This window comes from Crocodylus porosus, unplaced genomic scaffold (genome assembly GCF_001723895.1).
Source record: "Crocodylus porosus isolate Cpor-Errol unplaced genomic scaffold, CroPor_comp1, whole genome shotgun sequence".
In the NCBI taxonomy this organism is placed as follows: domain Eukaryota; kingdom Metazoa; phylum Chordata; order Crocodylia; family Crocodylidae; genus Crocodylus; species Crocodylus porosus.
The window spans coordinates 57,184,929-57,209,024 of NW_017728947.1; the positions used below are offsets into that span (position 1 = coordinate 57,184,929).

Sequence of the window (24,096 nt, forward strand, 5' to 3'; positions counted from 1 at the left end):
CTGCCAGCTGACACCTCCACTCCAGTGGGGAAAAGTCTGGCAGGGGTTGTTCTCCCTGCTTCCCACACCCAGCTATGGTCCCCTCCTAGGTCTCCCACCCCCGCTGTCTTGTCAGCCAGCCCTCGCTGCTCTGGCACAGCCCAGCCCAGGGCTGCAAAGCATGTTGGGATGCTGGGGGACTGCGATTTAACTTAAACCAGGATGGGGTCTAGAACAGAAGCTTCATAAACCAGTCTGACCTAAATTAGTTAAGTCTGATAAACTACATTCAACCAAGTCTGTCTTAAAACAGTTTCAGCCATTTTGAAACTGGTTTATGTGCACTGAACTCCTGCTCTGTTACAGATTTAAACCAGTTTCTGATCACTTAAATGGGTCTGCGTGCAACTTCTGTCCCTAGCTTTACAGCACCAACTAAGTCTAAAAGTAGTTGTGATCATTCAGCACTACTGAAGTCAGGCCTAAGTTGGTTGGATATGTTGAAGCACAATCAAACCACACTCCAGTGTTGAAGTACTAGCCTTCATGCCTGTGCCTCACTTATTCTGTCTCTAAGAATGGGGAATGATAACACTTAGGCACGTTTTATATATTGTTTAAGATCCTCGGGTGACTGGAAGGGGTTACTGTCATAGGACTGGAAAACAGGCTTTTACTCTTAGAGCAACAGGTTTTTTCACTTTCAAACTTACAAAGCAGACATAAAAAATAAAGGGCTTACTGACATAAAAAATGTCCCGACAGCCTCGAGAGAGCCCAGAGAGATGCAGTGGTGCTTCTGGAAGGCCAGGGGACTTCACGTACACATCAGTTAGACTGCATTGCTCTGCTTCTGGGGCCTTGACATACTTGGATGAGAAAATACGTAATTCCCCTCTTCTGTGTCCGCTCCCCCCGAGAAATCCCGATCACGTTTCTCCCCATCCACATTTCCTGTGCAAGGCCCCCTCGCTTGCGCGCACGGAGGTTTGCGGCAGGCAGCTAGCGCGGGACCCCGGAGCGGTTCCGCTGGCTCGTGGCCGCCCCCCGCTCGGCCTCTACGCTAAGGGATTCCCTCGCGGCCTCTGCTTGTCGGGCCGCGGCCGCTCGCTCTCCCGCGCTCCGCCCGTCGTGGCTGCAGTCCCGGGCCGGACAGCCACCCGCCCCCACCCCGCCGCCAGGCCGGCACTCGCCTGAGTCCCAGAGCACCGGTCCCCGAAGCCCTTCCTGCCCTGCCCTGACTGGCTGGCCGCCTGGCGGGACGTCACGGGGGGCGGGGCCGCTATCAGCTGTTCGGGGGATGCCAGGAAGCCGATGTATTTTGGAAACAATGAGCCGCGGCGCTGCCTGAGGCTGCACCCGGGGCCTGCCCGCTCCGGCCGCAGGTGAGTGCCGGCCCGTCCGGTCCTGTCATCGCCGCCGGGGCAGGGGCTGCAGCACCAGGCTCAAAGGGCTGCGGGTTGCGGACAGAAGATGGGGGCGAGCGGGGAGGAAGGACACTTGTGGTGCCTACTGATTTTTCTGCTGCCTCCGGGCCGGTCCCGGGCAGACACTGAGCTGGGCAGGTGGCAGCAAACTGTGCCACGGGCCAGGGGTCAGGCAGAGGCTGGCAGGGCTCAGGAGCTGTGCCTGCATCTGCGGAGTTTGCAGCTGACTGCCGAGGACAGGCGTAAACTTCAGTCTCCCCAGCCCTGGCACGGGAAACTCCAGGTCTCTTCGTGCCAGCAGGGAGTAGCCCACTCCACGTAGTCCGAAGATCTTGTTTTTCATTATGCTCCTCTCCCCCTCACCCGGAATTTGTTTCATTATGCCCCTTTCCCCCTCCTTTTTTTTATTTGTTGGCCTCTCTTGGTCTTTTGGGATAGTCATCTTTCTGCTGTGACCAACCTCATACTGGTGGGGGCATAGGGGGGTGACATCTCTCTTCAAACTCAGCTTAACTGTACCTTCAAATGTAACTAGCAGAGTCACTGGACTCCTGGAGACTAAAGGAGAAAAACGCTTATTAGGGAACTTTGTGTAGTTCATCTCTTGCCTGAAGGGGCAGCCCACAAAGTTATTGTTGCGTTACATCCTTTTACTGGAGTTCAGCTGCAGTGGGTTGAACAATCTGGTCTGATCAGGCTCTTCTTCCACCAGATAAAAGCATATTTGTGTTGTCCCCATTTGTTCCTATAAATATCTCACTTCATCAAGGGTTTTGTAACAGCGCTCATCACCATAGTATCTGTGCACCTCCCAAAAGGTTTATTGAAGGCTAAAAAAAACACCTCTGTTGCAGCTTCTTTAACTGATGAGATCATTTCCTTATTGTTAGAGTCAGGCACATTGTTGTGGGGGAAAAATGGTTTTGCCCTTTTGCCTCCTTAGCAGTAAGTAAACTTATTTGCCACATTACTGACAAAGTAGTAAGTCAGGTGCTTGCTATAGGCAGGGGTTTAAAATGAGTAATTTGAAATAAATTAAAGATCATAAGGAAAAAATTGCTTTTGGAATGGTGGCAGCTAATGTCCGTTGAAATAAATGCTTTGGACTATATAGAGCACAAAGTATTTTTGTAACATGGTGCCTTACAACTTGTACACACAGGAATGAATGCTTCCATGTTGCATTAACACCCAATAATCCAGATAATGGGAAGATTTCTCCTATTGAGTCTGTTCAGGAATTTAAAGTTCCTTTTAAAAAAACAACCCAAACATTTATTATATTGAAATTCTCCACATGAATGTTACTTTTTCCAGCCCAGAAGGGGAAGGAAATGAAGAGTTAAAGGAATTTGGTAGTCCTAAACTTAGACCAGCAAGCTTTGTTGTGGGAAGCTAGCTTGCACGTGTATGCTGAACCCTCCCTCTGTTTTTCCTGCCTGCTCAGTTCTCAAAAATAGGCATGAACTGTAGCCTACGAGAATTTCACTGCCAATACACTAGCTTTCTTAGGCAGCAGGTTTTCTTTTTTTCTCATGAAAGATGCGGTAGGCAAATTGTATGCATATGTTTTTACATTGCTATAAACAACCCTGATTTGTTTGCATGTCCCAGTTGAGAAATTATGATAGCCTGTGTTTGTTGGTAAGATTTCCTTTGAAAAGGACTAAAAGATTTTATTTCAGGTTGCTCAAAGTAAGTGGCTGGACTTGTCAACCTTGACATTTTCATTTTAGAGTCCAGAAGAAATATCTGTTGGGCTAAGATTTTTTAAGATCTTAGCCAAACAGACTGGGATATGAACCAGGATTTCCTGCTGCTGTTAAGGCCCTTCTGTTAAATGTTTAATTTACCTGATAAGCTTGGATTTGGGTTGGTCACATTTTAAGTCATTTCATGAATATCTATAGATCTATGTATTCAGTTCTAATACTATTAGGTGTTGTATTGTTTCTTGAGGAACAGATATTTTTGTGCTGTCTTACCTCTACAACTTCTTTAATTGGATTAATTAAATTAAATACCAGGTTTCTATTTATATGGGGGAGGGCTTGAGGGACCTGCTGGATCCAGTCTTATAAAATTACTATTAACATCTCCTTCAGGGCTGGGATTCCCTTTACTAGTCTTCCATCCTGTTAAATGCTTCGTAAACCAGAGCAAAGGAAGAGGCTCAGAAGAATTGAATTACACTTCCTTGTTGGAACTGGGTGGAAATCCTGGAGATGGATCTCTTAGGAGACTGTCTTCAAGTTGGGTTAGATGCCAAGGTAATAGTAAGGGACTCCTGGCTTTTGTCAAACTTTCCTCTACTTATCACATGTGCACAATGAACTCTGAAATGGCAATTTCATGTTTACTTAACCTCTTTGGCTGGTGTTAGGTTGGGAATATCACTGGTATATATAAAACCCCCACTTTAGACCCTGAAACTAAACGTGTCTCTTGACTTCTCTAATTCTACATGGGACTAAAGAAATAGTGTTGACCACAGATTTTATGACAGAGAAGTGGGCATGCAATAGTGGGATTATTAAATTTGGGCACTTCTTTGCTTACGCTGAGGGTAGGGAATAAGGTAACTGGGAGGGAAACTTAGGTTATAATTAGTAGAAGAATCTTACAGAACAGTGGCAGAAGCAGCTTCATCAGCTTTTTGCAAATCTTTGGATATTTAGTTCTCTTAAAGCCCTAGCTGCTATAGTCCTGTGATTACCATAGTATCTCAATTGTTAAAATACAGTTAATGAAGGTGCCAACTCTTTTGTTCACAAAATAAGTGAGAAAATGTAGATTGAGTGGATCTGAAAGTTCAGAACCAGAAGGCAAATAAGAACTCCAGAATGGAATGGGTGGGTGCGGAGACAAGAGGGACACCATGAGGGACTGGCATGACTTTCAAAGCAATGGCCTTATGCCCCCCTGTGATTTTTACAGAATGAGGCTGGGAACATTATTTCTGTGACCAGTCAATGAATTTTAAGACTTTGAACCATAGGTGGAGCTTTAGACACATGTTGACTTCAGAGCTCTCTGTTCAAGGCCTGCAGAACTTGATCACAGACTTTAACTATTATTTTATTACTCATCTTTCCAGTCCATGTGGACTGGTCTTCAGTTCTTGAAAAGTAAGACTGGGGGAGCAGGGAGAACTGTGTATTCCTTTCTGGAATTAGAGAGGCTTTTCTGTAATCTGTCCGTGTCTTAGCTCTTTTCTCAAATGTTTGTCTATTTCAGGAAAAATGGATCCCTCCAGCTACCTGGAAGAAGACTATTCCAGCCTGGATGGGCTGGATGATGATGTGTTTCACTCTGATGACTTTGGACTCGCAGGTCAGCCTGGTGAGATGACCTCTACTGGCATTTTCACACAGAACCAGTCCTACAGCTGCCTTTTGGGGAGATTTCAACTTTTCCCACTTACTCACTGCTGTGGTCCTGGCAGCAGGCATACTGAGCAGCAGGATAAGGCAACTCAAACACTCAACCCATCCTCTTCCAGTCAGGATGTAATGTTGCCTTGTGGAGTCACTGAAGAGCCCCAGAGACTCTTCTATGGTAAGAGACTTCCAGAGTCGCTAGCTTTGCAGCAAGGGAAGTCACCCTCTAGGACTTTCTCTCTTTCCTCCACCTCAACCAGACAGCAGAGGGTTACTTACTGCTGTTATGCTCCCTGACAAAAGATTTTTTTTTCCTTTGTTTCTCATCATTGCTTGCTCAATGAAGAATCTATCCTCTTGCTCGTTGTGTCTGCCATTCTTTATGCACCTATGCCTTTTTGAAGTTGAGTTGCTTCTGATACTTAAGCGCAGTTGTAAAGCTGCAGGCAGTAGAGTTTGGTGGAGTGTTTCCTTCACTTAAAAGTACTTTTTCTTCCCTTTGACTGCAAAGTATTATTTCCCTCCAATCTAGATGCTACTTATGTGAATCTTTCCATGTCTTTGGGACTGCCTAGGAGTTCTCAGTGCAGAGAGGGGAAGTACAAAGACTTTAATGTCACAGGCCTGATTTTTGAGTTCTTTGTAGAGGGAGAATATTGGGTGGGGAGGGGAAACAATGTGATCAAATATTTTTTCTATGGTAACTGACAGGTTACCACATCTCTACGATTTAATTTCAGTTAAAGCTGAATAAAAGATGCATCGTTCTTGACCTTCATTCAGGTAAAAAATAGAATCCATGCTAACAGTCATGTTCTTCCTGTGGCTTCTCTCACACAGCATTTGTTGAAATGGAGCCATGCATTTGTATCCGGTTGGCCCTAAATGCTGGGTATCATGGCAAGCCTGACTTGGAAGTTGCAGTGAGGGTTAATGCAATGAGATTATTGTGTTGCGGAGGCACACAAGTGTTGGGTAATTGTAATATTGTAATTGCAGAGAAAATCCCAGTACTTGACTGAATTATAAACAACCCTGATCCATGCATGAGATACTTTTCCTGCTGGCCATTTGGTTATGAGAGAGAACATAACACTTTATGCTCGATTAATATAAATCTAGTTGGAAAACCAAGTAGATGTTTTACTGACTACTTAGAATAAATATTCATTGTTTAGGCTGCAGATGCTAGACTTCTGCCTGTATTGCATATTGAGGATAACATGCATGTTTTTTCCTTCATAATGTGCAATAAGGGAACCAAACTTTACCTTGGCAGTTTTCACTGTTGAGCTTTTTCCCCTCTAATGTTTTTCAGGGAACGTTGGGTACCGTTTACGTGTTCCCCCAGTTGGCTTTGCTCTGAGTCCACACCTCCAAGAGGAACATCAGGAAGGTCACCAAGAAGTACGTGCTGAGGTCCAAATTGCACGGAAATTACAGTGTATTGCAGACCAGTTCCACCGGCTCCACGTACAAAGGGTAAGCTGTTTTTTGTAGGAGATGGGGATTTTGTTATCCCAGTGTGGCACTCTGTGAACATTTGGATCAGATTAATTTTCCCCTTCTTGTTTTCTATGGGCAGTTATTGTTCTTGTTGATTATTCAGAATACATGTAGGTCACACTGGAGTTGCTAGGGCAGTGGATCTCAAACAGGGTGCTGGGGTACCCCAGGGTACCACCACATCCTTTGAAGGGTGCCCCTGAGGTATGAGGAGATAAGCAGATAAGTGCAGACTGAGGCTTGTCCTTGCTTGGATGATCCCTGACCCCCACTTCCCAGCCCCTCTGTAAGTAGGTAAGCTCTGTTTATATATCAATTTGTTTTTTAAAATTGAGTGCAGTTTAATTCAGATGTTAAAGAGGGGTGCCTTGAGTCCAAAGGTAGAGAACCATTATGCTAGTCTTTGCTGTGAGAGAGTTCTTGTCAGTGCCTGTCATGTTTGTGGCACTGTATGACACCATCAGGTCTCAAAACCTCATCTCATGTTCTTGCTTGGTTTTTAAAAAATATAATGACAAAAACTTATCTTTAAAATTCTGAAGTTGTCCTTTCCTTCCTTCCCTGCCCTCTAATCTCTATTAAATAGAAAAGAAGTGGAACTTCCTGATCACCCAAAGTTATGGGATAGACATAGGCCAGGGTGACCTTCCCTTTGATCTGTAGGCCCAGCAGGCAGAGTGCACAGGCTCCAATGTGTGCTTGCTTCATCTTGCTCTTGAAGAAACTCCATCTTATCAAGGAGGGCTACAGGCTAGGACCTATATGCAGAGATGGGCAATTATTTGCGCTGGAGGGCTGCTTAACAAGTTCTAGTGAGCTGTTGAGGGCTGAGAGTGGTGGCAGTGGGGAGATGCCGATTGATCTTATCTGGGCCTTCGCCAAGAGCCTGAGGAAGGGTTGCACCCTGCTCCAATCTGCTGCAGCTGGGGCTGGGCCATGCAGCCTGCAAACTTCTCAAACCATCTCTCTCCTTCTCCTCTGTCGCCCGGTTTCCTATTGATGCTGCCTAGTCCTGGCACCACGGCTGCTGGCAGCCAGGTCTGTACAAGATGGAGCATGATGCACTGTGTCAAGTAGCTGTGTCACCTGCCTACTACAATGAGCTGCTGTCACTGCACTACACTGGGAAAGTTGAGGGTTGCTGCCCCAGGTCAATCCCCCTTGCAGCCAGCATGGACTCACCTCCTGGCAGCATCACAGTTGCAGTGGCTCATTGCAGCAGGCAGGCAGCATGGCTGCTCAGCACACTGCATTGTGCCCCATCCCATGCAGGCCTGGCTGTGGTGGCCACGATGCCAAGACTGTGGGCAACTGCAGCACCTACAGGAAGCCAAGCATGGGGCATGAATGTGGGGGAGGGTGGGGTGGCAAAGGAATCTGCATGCTGCACAGCCAAGCCCTGGATGTGGCACAGTGGAGCAGTGTGGGGCGCAGCCCTCTCTCCTCAGGCTTTCAGTAGTGGCTGGCAGGCTGGATTGAATTAATTGGCAGGCCGGATACAGTCCACAGGCCAGATTTTGCTAACCACTGACCTCTATAGCAACTCTTCTGCAAGCTTCAGAGAATGATAGACTGCTTCCCTCACCCCAGAGCAACAGTTCCCAATCTGTGGTACGAGTACCTCCAGTGATACGCAGGCAACTGGTCAATGGTATGCATTAATTTATTTATTATAATTACTTTATACTTTTATATGACACAAATTTGCTGGTGGTGCTTAAGGTTGTACTGTTTTAAATTGGTGACATGCAATCTGTCAGGGTTTGGGAACCACTGCCCTAGAGCACTTTCAGTTGCATTCAAGTTAGGAGGGGAACTTGGCTCTTGGACAGACGTTGATATGGCTCCAAGTTGGGCAAAGATTGGATTGCCCTCAGTTCGTGAAGATAAGGACATTTTGGAACTCTTCCTTTTGCAGTCCTGCTGCTTGATCATGAATTATTCTAGACAGATAAACCGGAGGCCTGTTCAAGGTTGCTATCTAGACTCTGGGTGGCATTCTGCGCCTTCAGAAATAACCAACTTCTGACAGAACTCTCTTCTCTGCAGTGTATGTTGGGGTTTGGGTTTTTGGTTTTTTGGTTTGCTTTTTTTTTTTTTTTTTTGGGGGGGGGGTGTTCCTTGTGAACGGCACCTTTTCACAATCTGCCCCTAAAGCCACACTCAATGTTAGCTTTCCCATTGCTTTGAAAAGCTAGCTATAATCTTTGTTGCCCAGAATCCTAAAGGGAAGCAGTGGAACTGGTTGTAACTTGACCCTTTCCATCTGGGGAGTGTAGCTATCCGATGTCTGTGTCTGGGAAATGCATCCAAGAATGCTATCTCCACCCCCCTCGAAAAGAGCCCAACAAAGAAACCTTGGCCTGTCCCCTCCCTGCTCCTCTTCCCCCAGGCAAGAAGCATGCTCTTGGTCTGCAGTGGCGCTGAACACCACACGAATGACTGCAATGCAAGGGAGGCGTGTGGGGACTGACAACCCAGGAGAATTGAATTGCGTGTCAGCCAAGCATGTGGGAGAGTTAGTAAACAAAAGCATCTGCCTGCACTACCAGCTCAGGCAACCAGCAGAGGCAGAGCTCTTGTGTCTTTGTTTGAACTGGGAAGGCAAAGAGTTGAACAGGTCTCTCATTTACAAACATTTAAAAGAGTAGACCAAATACAAGCATGAAATAGTTTAGCAGTGGTTTTCCACAGCTTGGCCCTAAGATAGTTATCAGCTTTTAGGACTGTCAAAGGATTTTCTTTGTGAGGGACATATGGAGACCTCATGTTATCGTACAGCTGTGCCTTGGACCAGTGAGACTTTTATTGTCATATATGTACCAGCTCATTCTCTTCTTGCCCCGCATGGAGGATTTCCCATGGCTGTCGGCACAAATCACACACACAACAAAAGAGGGTCCTGTGCAGGAACTCATTGCTGCAAGCTATTCCAGAATCAGTCCATCTCTGGAGATGCACAGACTGTTTTACAGTGGGCTATGGTTTGTTCTTGAGCAGTGGAAGGGGCAGTCTCTAAAATTTAGAAACCTACACTGTGACTTGTATGGAAAATGTCTGCCTCGGTGTGGTACGAGTCCCAGCAGCGGATGCTCCATTCCAACTACTCTGAGAATTTGGTCACAACCCACTAATTCCTGGATGGTATCAGGAAGCAATTCAGTATGCCTTCAAGTAACAGCCATGCCGTGTAGCCTCCCTAAGGACTGGCAGAAAGTAGGACTAGTTCCGAGGAGCTATTGCTCAAACTGCTCTGTAAGATTTGAGAGAATTTATGAAGTGTTTGGTGTATGAGTCCACAAAATCAGTGCATATTGCCAAACTAAAATTACTTCCAATATTAGAGGGCCTGTCATTCAGCCCTTTTATGGTTTTATTTGACAGTGGTATGTTACAATAAAATATAATTATAATAAACTTTGCATCTTTATTCTTAGTGTAGTGTCAATACACTAATGCACCATTACGTAACGCTCAGTGGACTTACCTTTTAAAATGTTTTTCAAATATTTACTAATTACTATAAGAACTCTTCCCTGCAAGCGTCCTGAATTTTTGAGTAACAGAGCCTGCTAGGGTTGGTCCCTTTGCAAAGTTGGTATGTCCAAGAGCCCAGATAGTTTTCTTTCCTTTTTGTATACCCACAGTGCCCCTCATCAGTTTGCGCTAACCAGAAGCTGTGGAGCCTCACTCAACCCCAAAACCCCCCACCGTGGGGCAGGAAGGCAGAAGAAGCAGCCAAAACAACTTTGTGATTAGGAGAGAATTTAGTTTCTGCTCTGGGCCACTAGACTTGAATGGAACATAAATGTGGACTTTAGTACGGAGCGTAATTGAGATGCTGGGTGCTTCCCGGTGTGGTAAAAAGTTTCTGTGTGAGCACATGCAACACGCAAGCCTGAGATGACAGAGCTTGTGTCATGTTGAAACACAAATCTCTCCAGTTCTGTATTATTTTTTTCTCAGTATGTTAAGTCTTCAGAATACTCATCAACTTCCAGCTGAACTGACTCTGAACAGGCTACAGTTTTGTGGAAATCAGTTTATTCCATCTTTTTCCCCAACTGTAAGGTCACTTTACAGAAGGTGAAATTGTCCCTTTAAGAGTAAAGGAGTAGTAGCCCAGGACAGTTCTGGGCTCTAATCCAAGTGGAGCCACTGACTTGCTGCACGACCTCAGACAAGTCGCTTGACCTCTTTGTGCTTCAGTCACCCCAGCTGGAAAACTTTGGTTTAAAAAAAGCAGAGCCTCAATGAGAACCAGATGCTGAATCGAGCTGAGCTTTCTTGGGTAAATAAGTGCACTGCAAACAACAACAAAGAACCCTTCAAACACATCAGAAATCCTGCGACTGATTTGGACGTGCTGACCATGTTCAAAAAGTACTGAAACTCAGCAATACAAAATCTCAGTTTATTTCTACCCTTCTGGAAATTCCCTAGTCAGTTCAGCAGATAATCTCTTGATGCAAGTATAAGAAAAGAGGGATTGACCTGAGCATTATACCTTGAGGGCTCAATTTATACAAGTTATGGGAAGTCTTCTGGAAATGGACCGCTTCACTAGTGTAATGGCAAAATAATTCTTTCTTCTTCCTCCTGGAAGCTTTCCACTTGAAAGTGAAACTTGTCACATATCTTCCATTGTCAAGTGAAATCTTGATGCCTCCTTTCAAATGCTTGGGCTTATCCAGTAGGGAGCCAAGTATGTAGTCCAAACCACTCTAGTGGGGGCTGTGGACACAGGACAGTGGCCGGTATTTACTCATCCATTCCTACAACCCACTTGCTTCATTGTCTTATGCTATTATGAAGAAAATTGGTCAGGTTTTTCCCCCAACAAAATGTTTTTTGTTAAGAAGCACTAATTCTACAAAACCAAAATTGTTTGCAGGAGAAAGTTGGTCTTGATAACTTTCTTCCCTTTAAAAGCACTTTGGAAAAGTTTCCAGATGATCTAATGTCTTTGTTGAGGCTTTCTAAACAAAAGTTGTATTTTTTGTGTTTTACCTTGGTTTTACCTTGAAACGACTGTTTGTTTTGTTTTGAAATGACTTTGATACAGTGATTCTCAAGCAGTTCGCCATGGCATCCTGAGGTACCTAGAGATTCTTTCAAGGGTGCTGCAGAGAACCACACAAAGTTAGCACTGTTAGGTGTACAAATATGATTCACAAGATAAACCTCAAGATTTCAAACAAGAAAAAAGAAAGATACATTGAACACCTCACTGTGGGGTGCTAACCACTGCCAGTGGCAATTTGTGGAGCCCTGGGGCACCAGCTACACCTGTCCTTTTGGTTCCTTTGGGCTAACGAGGAACTTCAGGATCCCAGTACGGGGATACCTCCTGTAACATCACTCTGACAGAATAGGTAACTATTTACAATACATATATTTATATTTGTACACATACATTGCTATCTATTCTAAGGTTTAATTCATAAATCAATTAACTTACGGGATAATACTAATTAACTCAATGCTTATAGATACATAAAACTTGGTAACAACATATGTACACTTATAGGTAGGTGATCGCACCTGCTGTTGGTCTGATGTAGACACCCAAAATAACAGTCTTCTGGTTGACTATCAATGTCTTGATGTCACCTTAGTTCAGGTCTGGGTGCGATGGGAGCTCCCTCGATGGTCCTCCTGCCAACAGCTGGTGCCCGTGCTCGGCTTCCCATAATACATAAACAACCTCCTCCCCACATCACCCCTTCCTGCCCTTCAGAAAGGGCTGGTGGGTCTACTACCCTGGTTGCTCACTCCCTTGGGGCCCCCCATGTGTCCACTACAAGAGGAATGGGCTCTTGCCAACTCCCAGCCCCGGGTGCTCCCCCTTCAATCAGAGCCAGGGCTTGCCTGTGGGCTCTTCTCACTTCTCTCACTCACCACTTTGGTCCCCCAGTGAGATCCCTGCAGTTTCCTCTCAGTGATTTGTCCCTCCCTCTGCTCCCAGCTGTCCCCTATGGCCCACATTCTGCACCAGACCCTGGCAGCTACCCATCCTGGCTGCAGAACCGTTTCCAGGGCCTGAAGGCACAATTGCTCCAGGCCTTTTGTTCTGGTGTCCTCAGGGGGACAAAAAAATCTCCGAGCCTAGTTTTGGCTCATCATGGGACAATCCCTACAGGTGAGTATCCCCTCTGTTACAGTCTGCATACATTTTTTTGCAATTTCGTAGCTGGTCTAATAAAAGGTATTGTCTCTGAACCAAGAGTTTTAGAGTTTTGCATTTCTTTTTGTCTCAGACCAACACAGTTACCAAATACATCCCTGAAAGATTTCAAACAGGAATTCAGAGTGATAAAAATGTTCTGATCTGCTCTGTTCTTTCTGAGTTCTTTGCAACAGAAGAATTGCTCTATTCTTTTTTCTGTAATCAAAAAATGAATGAAAACCCAAGACCTGGCATTTTGAGGGCTCCGTTGCATCTAATGAAGAGTGCATTGAGTCTAAAAAAGTTGAGAACCACTGACTTAAACAATTAAACCGCTGACTGGCAAAACAATTAAAAGGTCACAATTGAAAGAAAAGTTTATGAAATTTCCAGTGTTAGCTTGACACAGCCAAGGTTGGGGGTTTTTTCAAGATCTTCAGTTTACAGACATTTTCATTATTTCATTTTTTCATTCTGACTTTGTTGGGTGGGAGAAGGGGGGTGGGGAAATGTCAGGAAAGAAAAGTGTCCTGTATGGCTCTGCTTGCTAGAGAAACAAAATGGAAAGTAAGGAACAGCCTGGCCATAAGGCAAAATGCAGGTTCTGAAGGATTAGCCTGGAATGCAAAAGGTCTATGGAATCTGCTGGGGAAACTTGGAACAACAATGAGATGCAACCTAACAATTTGGTCTCCCTCAGTAAAGGATGCAGTGTGACAACAGTGTCAGGACATGCATTGTTTCAAAGTAGGGGCCAGCAACTTTTGGGTCAGATTTGGTGTGCAAAGCTCTGAACCAGTCCGTATTTAACTAAGAGCATACTGATTCCCCAGCCATTTGATCAGGCTGCATTTTGTTAATGGTGCACCAATTGCCTCCAGTTGCTACAGCCACCTCCCACAGCCCATGTGGAGGGCTGCTGTTTCTTGCTGCAGCCTCTGTTCACTGTCACTGAAGTGGCCAGAGGGGAACGGTGGCTTGCGAAGGCAGCTGGGTTGCAAGGTGTGGCCCACATTTTGCAAAAGGTTGCTCAGCCCTGCTTCGAAGCATTCCTTGCATTGCGTGCAGCCTTGTTCTGACACAAGGAACTTACAACCCATTTTGAGCCACCGTAAAATCTGAACATCCTTCATAACCTGCTAGTAGTAACTTCGTCTTGAAGACTTGAAACCACCCCCAAGCAAGTCAACATTTGCATTGCCACACTGTGGCGTCTAAGATACTGCAGTTTATTCTATAATCAAATGGCAGTACCATCCTATTTTTATAGATGGGGAAGTTGAAACTTGCTCAAGGTTTCCCAGTAAAAGAGGAGCAGAGCAGTTGATAGGACATAAGTCCTGGCTCCAGTTCCCAGCTCTGCTGACATCATGCCATCTATTTGTAAGAGTAAGGATAGGTTTGGGTTGATTCTTTGTTGAGAAATGTGTGTATGTATTGCCCAGACTTAATGGAAGGCAGACAGTGAAGCGGTCGAATTGGGAAATTGCTCCACACTCTGATAGTAGACACTGAACAAGACTGTTCTAACCTGTCATTGTCTTTCCAGTAGCTATCCTTGCCAGCAGCAAAGAGTTTGGTTTATTTAAAAACAACATTATATTTTCCTCTCTGCTTTACACTATACTTTTAAAGCTGCAGGGCTTTCATTAACCCTGATTAGACTGCATGATGTAACACAGCCTCAGGTGTCGACAGGGAGCTGCACCTTTGGCAGCACAATGAGAGGTCTCTGGAGCAGAGAGCTGAGCCTCATTGGATGCCTTATGACTTCCAAGAGTTAGTGAGAAGGAAAAGTTTCAGAGAGACTGTGCGTGAGAGATGGATCAGCTCAGCAGTGTTTGCTCTGTGGCTGGCTCTGTTTATATCGCTGTCTATATTTAGCTTGTGAGTCATCAGAACTGCTGACAAGAGGCTGAATTGCCCACAGGCTCCAGCACTGCACCTGACTGCTTGCCTTTGTGTGTTCCCAATAGGGTGGGGGTGGCCGTAGCTCTGCTCGAAAACCACTCCAGTTCTATCTCTCCTTGGGTATTTTTCCTGCAGGAGATCTGAAAGTGTCACTTAAAGCAAAAGCCAAGATAAATATAAATCTCCAAGAACAGGGCGACAGGTCATTCCTGCCCTCCCATGAGATATAGAAACTCCTCTGAAACTTCACCCTTCATCAGGAAGGGATTAGTTTAGCATAATGATCAGGAGGACCCTCCTGGCTACTAGAGCCAAGGTTGGGGGTTTTTTTCAGTTGACATTGCTCACAGTTTTAGAGTCTGGGTTAAAGAGAACTTCTGACAACAAACACCGCTTCAGTATGAGAAGCTTCGTTGGTTTCACAGTGAACCTGTAAAAGGTTTTATTCCATATTTTTAGCAAGGTTAGTGCTGAGTAAGCTGGTAAATCTGCCTCCACTTCCTGAGTGAAATCAGTAGCGGGGGTGGAGGTGCTCTGACAATGTGGAGAGCAAACCGAGAATGAGCAGGCAGCTCTCGAGAGGTTAGATTGGGTCACTTTCATCAGCAGAGACAAATTTCCTCTGTCTCTTAAGGCTCAGTTTTGGAAGGATGAAATCAAGGGAAGCCTTTTATCAGCCACTGGGTTTTTTTCAGAGGGGGAATATAGGAAGTGTTTGGACCCCTGTAACTGATACTCTGCGACTTGGAAAGGGATCCTGTACAAATTCAGGCGGATGGAAACATGAGGGCTCTAACTACCTTACCAAGGGCTCTGAGCATAAAAGTAGCAGGATGAGAAATCCCATGAGCCTATCTGATAGGAGAATGAAGGACCCTTCCTACTTTTTCACCCTAAATGGAAAATAACTGTACCCCTCCTGATTGCACAAGATGGGAAGTGCCACATGCTAGAGGCCTGGGAAAGTACTGGCCGTGAGTTGCCCTTTCCAGGTTGACAGTCAATTGGCTGTTGTCATGGTGTCTGTCTGCGTCCACTTCCTGTAGGCTCAGGCCAAAGGGGGAAGGAACAAGCAAGTGGTGCGATGGTTGTTTTGAATTATAAGGACTTCCAAGAAATGGCTCACCTGCCAAACTGTCCTGGGAGCTGGAGAGCCTGCTTTAAATGTAGCTGCTTGTCACTTCAAACAGACTTTTTGTGGTGAGGATCGTGGTTATTCCCCTCTGTGACTCTCTGGCATCCCAGCCTTTCTGAACCCCTTGCCCCCCATGTTAACTATCTGGTTTCTACTTCGGGCATTGCAGAAAGAACCACATAGTTCTTGCGGCAGGTTTCTCCCGTTTTTGCAAGTGTAACTTTCACATAATGGAGTTTCGGTGTCCTGTCATACAAAAGGTCTTATTGGCCTTCCTTGCTGAACCCCATTTTAAGTGTGACAGAAAGAGAACTGAACTTCTTAGGTGTATTTTTTCCTCCCTAGTCATTAGGAGGCCACTTGGAGATGTGGTAATTTCACTTCCCTTGGTTCCTCCCTTGTCCTCGCTTCTTTCTTGGGCATCACCTTGTGTGCCCTCCGGTGTTTTGCGGGGCGGGGGATAACTTACAGTCTTGCTAAACTAAAGTCTGCTATGTAGTAGCACAATGTGTCTCCAGCCACCTGGCAGCCAAAGCCAGCTTGCAGCAATGAGTCAGTGACTTCTAGGTTGCAAGTATTACTTGTTTTGCGGGGGGAAAAAGAAAAGGTAATATTGCCAAGACTTGTATTAGTCATCAAAGGAAGACTAAGACTTACATATCCACAAGAATTCTTCTTATACTATACTGTTGTCACATTTGGACAAATCATGGTTCTGCTTACTGTGGTTGGGACCAGTATTTGCTCCTTCAAACAACTATGTAGGAAGAGATTGGTGTAGTAAAGCCAAGAGCTGCTGACAGCCATGATATGACTATAGGTCTGTTATTTTGTAATAAGGAACCACCAGCAGTACAGGATGCATGTGTGATTTTTATATACACTTACACAAACCTTTATGTCAAAGTGTGTATGTGATAATCATGCAATTTATTTTGTAAGGAGGAAATCCACTGCACTTCTTCAGCAGAAGGAAAACAAACTTCCTTAACAACCAGTCAGGTGTTACTTCTGATATAAGGAGCTGTATGAAAAGGAAAAACCTCTTGGGTACTATGTCTCACATCCACTGACATCTCATGATGGTGCTGTGTCCAAGGGTGGAGTATGAATAAAAGTGCTTTGACAAGTGGGAGAACAATGAGGCTGGCTAATGACAGAGACATTCATACCTTTTATTGTCCACACTGTCCAATGCCGTGAAGGAATACTGAATTATTGAAAACACATGCCTAATTTTTGTCCCTGGTCCACTTCCATGTATTACTACTCATATGTTGCCTGTTAACATGTTTATATACCCATATCATGGTGGATACCAGGACAGTTCAAGAAACGGGGTGTGTTTCTCCTGCTGTACTGGATATTTTCCTGTAAAATGACCGTTCTTGTGACTCATTGAAACGTATGTGAAACCATCTTGGACAGACAATCTCTGAAGGATATCCTCTAAAAGACTGCAGCTGGAATAGGAAACCATTTTATGTGCTTTAAGCTTTTTGCGTCACCTCTTGGCTTATGGCACTTTACAGCTCTAGTCTGCTTTACTCACAGCTTGGGCTGGAGAGGATTGGGGGTAGGCAGGCTCCTTCACTTCTCGAATCAGTAGCAAACTATTTTCATCATGTTTTTCTCTGACAGTAAAGTTAATGAATGGCTCTTATCAGACATATTGCAGGATAGTTAACCTTAGGAAGAGTATCAGTCTGTACCAGACATAGTGCTAGGTGAATTGCAGAAGGTTGTGTAACTTGACTGAAACCCTCATGTCAGAAATCACACTGCATAACTCATGAACTGGCTCTCCTGAGATTTCTGGTCCTTCCTGGCATGCAAGCAATACCATGGAAAAAATCTTTTCTTGAGATATTTGAGTATTTTGTGCTCAGTCCTAGCAAAACCATGTCCACAGAAAAATTACTCAAACTTACTGAAAAGTCCCAAAAGGCCCTGTTTAGGTGTGGATCAATTCTTCCTCTGAAGTGGCTTTTTTGTCTATAGTGGTAAAAAGTGCCTGCTATTTTTTCTCCATGTTTCTTGTCTTGCATTGAATTCATATGGCTGAAAACAAAGCATCCTGTTAGAGTGAAGAAGTGGTGGTTTTGAATCTGACTAAACCTGAGCGGAGGAAAATAGAGGCAGTCTAGCCCAGCGAGTGGGACGTTGGAATGATATTATAGCAATCTTCCCAGCTCTGCCGTTGGCCTACTGAGTGGCTACTCTCAATTTACTTTAAAAATGTTACCGCTCTCTGCCTCTTTTTTTCAAGCTGTGGTACTGACCGCTCTTGTACAGCATTTTGAGAGCAATTATTAGAAGGAACTGGGTGATGGTGGTATTATTTTATTAGAGATTGAAAAATCAGGTGGTTTGTAGAGATTTTAAAGATACTGTCCGATTTTAAAAAAGAAGGGGATTGTGAAAACTAAAACTAAGTACTTTTTCACTGCTTTGATATATGTAAAAGGCATAAGAACGATTTGTTAAAGAGGAGAGGAGGGAAGGGAAATATGACGCGCTTTCCCCCACATGCTACCTAGTCCAATTTTTCTGAGTTTTGCTGGAAATCTCACAGGCTCTTGGATACATATTTCTCACCCTTCTTCAGTGAAAATGTCAGGGCATCCAATTGACAAAGAGGGCTTTTTCCCATAGGTGTCTGAATTAAATAGACAGTAATTCTCAACCAGGGTGCTACTCAGGTTTAGCACTATTAGGTGTACAAACATGATTCACAAGCTAAACCCAGAAATTTCACATAGAAATTAATAGTGTTACAAAAATTCTGACCTACTAAAGTCTTTCTGAGTTCTGTGCAACAGAAAAATTGCTCTATTATTTCTTCTGTAATCAGAAAATAAGTGAAAATTAAGAGCTGCCATTTTCCAAGGCATGCATAGAGTCTTACCTTGAATTTAAAAAGGTAAGAACCACTGAAATAGACCAAGGAAATAAACACATAAGAAGCTGGATAAAACTTGCTTCCTATCTCAGTCAGAGTTTTCTTCCTTGATACTTGTGATATCAGATCCTGCTAGTTCTTCAGCCAACCAGTGAGTCTTCCAGGGTAGAAAGGCCTGAATTCCTGGTGCATATATATTTTTTAAAAGCTACTACTTTTTGCAGAGGAGGAAATAGCTACAGACCTTTTATCTGGCAAAGTGACAAGCACTCTCTTCTCACCTGCTTTGTTTTTTTAAGTTCACCTTGTAAGCCTCATAAGACAAACTGACTTTAGAAATCTCTTCCTTGTTGCACAAGAAAATCAGAATCCTCTTACCTGAAATAAGGCAGTATTATAGGCATTCTGATTTTGCCTCTCTAGAGGACTGAACTGCATGCACTTCAGACAAATGCATGTCCTCCCACACACATGCACTAAAATAAGCACTTTTTAAAATGCAACTTGAGCAGATGGAGAAAGAAGGGCCACCAGTTCACTGCTACATACTGTATTTCAAGTTTGGTTGCAGGTTATTTAAACCAACTTTCAAATTTCCCCTACCAAATTGCTTAAAGAAGAGTGTGTTATGTTACCAAGAGGATGAAATAACACAAGCATGTGTGCGACCAGATTATTTTGGAAGTGTCGTAGAGTGTTTGTGCTCATTCTTGCTCTTTTAGGCAGGACACTAATGATGTAGATTGGTGCTTTTGTACTTTCAAATTCTCCCCATTTTGTTACCAGAAACTTCCTTTATTTAACAAGTATTTGGGCATTTTTCTAGATATTCTTAGGGCACTGTGGGTGAACATGCATGTTAGAGCAGGTTCTGAAATGTGGCCTTGAGGAAGGGGAAGAAAAGAATGAGTGAAATTTCCAAGTCTGACAAAGAGGAAGGGGTCTTTTTAAAAAAAAGAGAGAGAGAGCGAGAGAGAGAAATCTGTCTTTTTAAGAGCAGTTTGAAGGTCCAGTGACACTTAACACAACCCTAATAATACTATTATTAAGAGCTAGTGGAGATTGGTTTTGCCTGTAAGTAACACTACCAATAGAGAGGCTGTTTATGGGGATTGAGCCCAGTAATGGCAGACTCCACAATCACTGCTTGTGGATTTTGCAGTGACCACATTGACATTGGAACATTGTAATTAGGGCTGTGTAAACCCTTCAAATCTGGAGATAAGAATAAAATACAAATGGACTGTTGCTACAGTGTGAATATAGGAAATACCCCTTTAAAGCCTATTCTAAGTGCGTTTGTAATTCAGATTGTGCCTTTTTATACAACTGTAGCTATCCTGAAGCTATAAGCACAATTTAATGAGTTTATTGTAATGTGTTAAAGATTTCTCTTGAAACAACTCCAGTATATGAAGTACAATTAAGGCTCTCTTCAGTTCATGATTATGTAAAGAATGCCTTGCAATCATGTGGTTCTTCCCTGCTGGACTAATCTAAGTTGAAACATCTTGTTCATATAACGTGCTTCAGTGCCCTATCATGCTGTCCTATGTGCTGAGGCAAAGTCACTGTAAGCCAGTCTTGCACTCTGCTGTTTGCCGAGGACTCTTTTTTTGAGGTCAACAGCTCCACTTAACAAATAGAGAATTCTGGATGAATAAGCGATTGCTGGGCTTATAATTAAGGGTTGGTTTGTGATGTGAAACAGTATCCCAGGCTGTGCAGTGTAAAGAGAAACCCACCTGTTTGTATGGGATGCTATTAAAATACATGAAGGTGGGGGTATAATGGGAACCACTTTCACAGAGGTGATTACATATAACAAAAGAGGCAACAGTGCTCCTTCCCAAAAGCAGTATTATGTGGTCTGGTGTCCCCCTGAAATTCAACTCCCAAATTTCTTGCCTGACAATGGGACCTGAAATAACCTCTTGGTTTTGGGTTTTTTGTTTTCAAGTATGTTCTTGCTTAAAGTTTAATTGGCTCCAGTCAGTAGGAAAGGGCTCCAAGGCTGATTATTTATGGCTTACTGTCAAAAGTAGCTATAAAAAGGGCAGTATTATCTTGGAGATGCTGGGAAGGAAAATGTAGTGGGGGAGGGAATGGGGGAGTATGTGTGCGCGCGAGTGTGTTTTCTTGTACTAGATGGAATCAGAGTTTTGCTGTCTCAGCAGTGTGGTTTAAATTGAAGATTAACCCTTTGACCTTCATGGTGTCAAATCACTTACAGATGGATCACCAGTTATATTTTTCCCTACTTTTGGGGTGAAGGGGGGGGAGCTTTCTTTTCTTTTTTTTTTAAGAAAGTTGTTTGTTCATGCAGCTGGGGCTTTTGAGAGGCTCAGAAGCCAATCTGATTAAAAACAGCATTTGGCTAAACTCTGCAAAGTCCTGAAAGCAAAAAAAAAAAAGTTTAATCCTCTTGTGTACAATGCATAAAGAGTCTGCTCTTTTCTTTTTGTAATGTTAGAGCTACAATTATTTCAGGAGAACTTATTCTCCCCACCCCTTGTTGTGCTGATGGGATTAAAGTGTCTGCTCTTGAAAAATGTAACAGAGTTGTTGGAAAAGAGAAGTAGTGTGTTGCAATTTTAAAAATATAAATAACCTCGTTTCGATCACTGTCTTTACAGCATCAGCAGAACAGAAATCAAGTGTGGTGGCAGATACTTCTCTTCCTACATAATTTGGCCTTAAATGTGGAGGCAAACAGGAATCAAGCAGGTCAGAGGTGAGACTCATCCACCTGTTCCAGGTCCAGTCTGCAGGGAGCACTGAACAAACACTGGTTTGGAGGGGAGAGACGCATGCCGCCGGACGGATGTGAGGACTTTGAAACTCTTACGATCATCTGACAAAGTTTTTTTTTTTGTTTGTTTTTTGTTTTTTAAGGACTCTTCTTTGTTGCTTCCTGCCTCCCATGGTTGGGAGCTCTTGTCTAACACTGTTGAAGGAAAGTCTAAGAATGTGGATGTGTTTGGTAAAGCTTGCTGCTCAATCCTTGAATCAGAAACCTCTATGCAAGCAAGGCAGATACTAAACTAACAGATTCCTCTGCTCTCTTTTGTTAGTTGATGGAGTGCAGCATTTTGTCAGTTTGACTGCTGGCTAAAGATGGGGTCTGGGACCACTGACTTTAACTATATTTTGAATATCTTTCCAATTAAAAATGTAGTCTCGCTGGGATAGCCTTGAAAAAAGTTATTTTTTAGAAACAATGACAAGGAAGTGGCTTTATATTTCACAGCAGATGGAACACGCTTCATTTCCTTGCATTTTTATTACTAGTGAGAATTGAATGAAAATCTTGTTTCTTTTAATGGTTTCATTGGCCTCTGCAAGTCCATCACATGAAGTTGTTCCTTGTCATTATCACCAAGAAATGGAATTGTTTCTGTAAGAAGAACATTCTCAAAATCTTCCAGGAAGTATCGATGGCTTTTCTGTATCTTTGTGCAAAGGTCGGGTACACAATATACTGTGCCCATTAGCCAGGATTGATCTGATAAAAACTGAATATAATCTAAGACTCGTTCTTCTAGAACTGCTGATCTCTACACTTCCATTAGTCCTCTGGTTTTTGTTTTTTCCCCTTTGTTATTATGCGCTTGGTCAAAAAATTAAAAATCCCAGGCATCTGACATTTTACTTCATATTTGACTGGGAAATTAGCTGGCAATTAGTTTGATTCCCATAGACAGCAGGTTTGAACAAGCAGTTAGTCCATTGTTCCACTGAGTAATCCTGGAAGCTGGTGTTAGTACACAATGACTGGCAGCAAAGATATTACTTGGAATGCAAGCTCCAAGCAGCCTGTGATTTGTGATTCTTCAGGAGTTTTTAAATGCATGTAACTGTCACTTTTGGAACAGGATAGGGAGAATTATCAACCAAAGGAACTTTCTGTGTATGTGTAGTCTTAAATAGTATCAGTAGAACTAAAAAAACAAATGCAATGACAAATTCAGTAAGGGAAATGCAATAGCGTCTCTGCTTTGTTCAGACTGTTTCTCTACTTGCCTTAGAAAATATAAATCACAAATTAGAAAGCTAGCTTGAGGAGAATCTGTCTGGAGAGTGATTTAGTCATCCTATGAACATCAGCACAAATTATTGTAAGGTTCTTGAGTTCCTAATCTGCTGTAAAGAACAGTGAACACCAAAGCATCACTGTATTAGAAAAGCAGGAGGTTTTGCACATATTTCTTTTCCTCCTTTTTCCCCTCTCTTTTTGCTTGCTCTTCTTTGAGACCCCCTTTCTGTCTCTCACATTTGTAATGATCCAGTTCCCTTGCTCTCTCATCATTGCCTTAAAGTGCCTGGTAACAGTATGTACTACAGTTATGTTTGGACTCAGCCCCAGCACTTGACTGGCATTCTGTTCTTCCATGGCAGGATTTGTCTAGCCTCCAAACCAGCTCCCTGGAGTTTTTTGGCTTATGCATCTCTGCAGTGATCGTCTTTCAGTACAAGCAGGTTTCCTCATGTGAAATGATTATTTTCCCTCCTAGCTGGAGGAAGAGTAATATGTTTATCCGGAGTTAAGGGCTACAATTCTCAGCTCAACTTTGCTTTTTCTTTATTTGAGTATGTGTGCTACAGAGTTCGTCAGTAGGGTCTCCCTTGCTAGCATATCTATAATTCTGTTTTCAATCAGGGAAACTTTTACTGCTTAAAGCAGGGGTTGGCAACCTTTTCTAATGGCAGAACAGTGCTTGCAACCCAGCTGCTACTGCAGGCCACTGATCCCTTGGCTGCCTTATGTGGAGGGCTGTTCTCTTACTCCCCTAATGTGACCCCAACTAAAAAATGTGCTTCTGAAAGCCATGGTGAAGGACAACCTGGAGCAGCTAATTTGGCAGCAACAGTAAGCACAGCCTGCCTTAGGGGGGCTAGAGAGCAACCCTCTCTGCACATAAAGGGGTAATCTGGAAGGGCATCGGGGACAAGTATATGGTTAAAAAAACATAGGCTAGAACAGATCTTTGTGAGCTGGATCCAGTCTTTGTGGGCCAGATCTAGGCCACAGGCCTTAGGTTGCAGACCCCTGACTTAAGAAGCTTTGTACTTAAGCTGTCTACAGAGAAATGTTTGGCTCGGGAAGAGATGGAGCTCCCTGGCCATGATGCCCACTAACAATAGATTTATCAAACTACACATCACATCTCAGTGTCTTAAGTTAGAATCCTTTGGTTCTGTGTTTTCAGTGAAGGGTGAAATATGCCACTTGAATGCAGATGCTGGACTTCCTCTAGAGACAAGGTCAGACTTCCTGCAATACTTGTGGTGCTGCTGAAAGCTAGAAACGTGACGACCACTGATGCTCTTTTTAAAGAACCTCCCATATTTGCATATATTGGAGGTTAAAAAAATGAAGTCAAATCAAGAGTTTTCTTTTTTGGCTGGGGGGTGGGGTTTGCTATTGACCTCATAGAGAACATGAGCTGCTTGCTACTTAACATCTCACTCTATCTTAAAAATAGTGGATTCCTCCTTCATCCTCTCCCTTCATCCTGCAGTGTATATCTCTTCCTGTACATGTTAGCAACAGACACCTCATTTGTGCAATAGTTATTACCCATTCTGCCTAAATAGGGATGGTTTAGCGTGTACTTCAAAAGGCATGCTCATCTCAGCATCTTTATTACATTTGACCACCTTTAGAAATGTGTAGATTGGTTTGG

At 43.6% G+C, this 24,096-nt stretch overlaps 1 protein-coding gene across 5 annotated transcripts in view; it reads left to right on the forward strand.

The window, feature by feature from the left end:
* BMF (Bcl2 modifying factor) overlaps window positions 1-23,785 on the forward strand; it is a 68,727-nt gene extending 44,942 nt beyond the window's left edge. Inside the window, exons 1-5 of one of the 5 annotated variants that reach the window (XR_002104034.1) lie at window positions 4,456-4,534; window positions 4,644-4,964; window positions 6,105-6,268; window positions 6,396-6,586; window positions 21,046-21,133. Coding sequence is in view for 4 of the 5 variants with exons in the window: in XM_019551886.1 (XP_019407431.1) it covers window positions 4,507-4,534; window positions 4,644-4,964; window positions 6,105-6,268; window positions 21,046-21,147 (615 nt within the window). In the remaining variant the exon portion in view is untranslated. Of the gene's footprint in view, window positions 1-1,256; window positions 1,365-3,515; window positions 3,677-4,455; window positions 4,535-4,643; window positions 4,965-6,104; window positions 6,269-6,395; window positions 6,587-21,045 lie in introns of those variants that run through there. The other 4 variants (XM_019551887.1, XM_019551888.1, XM_019551886.1 and 1 more) reach the window with 4 other exon arrangements.
* The last annotated feature ends 311 nt before the right edge of the window (window positions 23,786-24,096 follow it).